Source organism: Fukomys damarensis, unplaced genomic scaffold (assembly GCF_012274545.1).
Source record: "Fukomys damarensis isolate Sample0158 unplaced genomic scaffold, DMR_v1.0_HiC HiC_scaffold_7, whole genome shotgun sequence".
NCBI classification, from domain to species: domain Eukaryota; kingdom Metazoa; phylum Chordata; class Mammalia; order Rodentia; family Bathyergidae; genus Fukomys; species Fukomys damarensis.
The window spans coordinates 35,823,188-35,823,933 of NW_022900919.1; the positions used below are offsets into that span (position 1 = coordinate 35,823,188).

General features: G+C 61.8%; 1 protein-coding gene across 1 annotated transcript in view; it reads left to right on the forward strand.

The window, feature by feature from the left end:
* Positions 1-746, forward strand: part of Jag1 (jagged canonical Notch ligand 1) — a 36,625-nt gene that overhangs the window by 873 nt on the left and 35,006 nt on the right. The window contains exon 2 of the mRNA XM_010634213.3: positions 4-113. Within this exon, the coding sequence (XP_010632515.1) occupies positions 4-113 (110 nt within the window). The remainder of the gene's footprint in view (positions 1-3; positions 114-746) is intronic.

Here is a 746-nt window from a genome sequence, read left to right on the forward strand (position 1 = left end):
CAGCGCCTACACCTGGGACACCGGCTCCGGACCCCGAGGGGGCGTCCCGCAGCAACGGCCCCTTCTGCAGACTCGCGCGCTCCCTCCCCCTCCCGCCGGCCCAACTCCGGAGGGTAGGGGTCTGCAGGGGGCCTTAAGACGCCACTGCTAACCCAGCGCGCTCCCAAGCCCCGGTCCCTTCCAAGTTCTTTCCTGCGCTCCCCTCCCCATCAATCCGGAGGGAAGGGGCGTGTCGTTTCTGGCGACGCCCCCTCATGAATATTAATAAGCGCGCATGCGTCTAGCCGGGCGTGCTGGGTAGAGGTGGCCAGCCCGGACTGCGGCTCCCAGACGGGCTCTCCGGGTCCCTCTCCGAGAGCCAGGCGGGCAAGCGTGATTGTGTTACCTGCAGCCGGCCCGTGAGCGAGCTCGGATTTTTTTTTTCCTATCCTCCCTCCCCCCTTTTCATGCAGCTGATCTGAAAGGGAATAAAAGGCTGCGCATAATTATAATAATAAAACAAGGGGAGCGCGAGAGAAGGAAAGAAAGCCGGGAGGTGAAGAGGAGGGGGAGCGTCTCAAAGAAGCGATCAGAATAATAAAAGGAGGCCGGGCTCTTTGCCTTCTGGAACGGGCCGCTCTTGAAAGGGCTTTTGAAAAGTGGTGTTGTTTTCCAGTCGTGCATGCTCCAATCGGCGGAGTATATTAGAGCCGGGACGCGGCGGCCGCAGGGGCAGCGGCGACGGTGGCACGGGCGGGAGCTCCAAC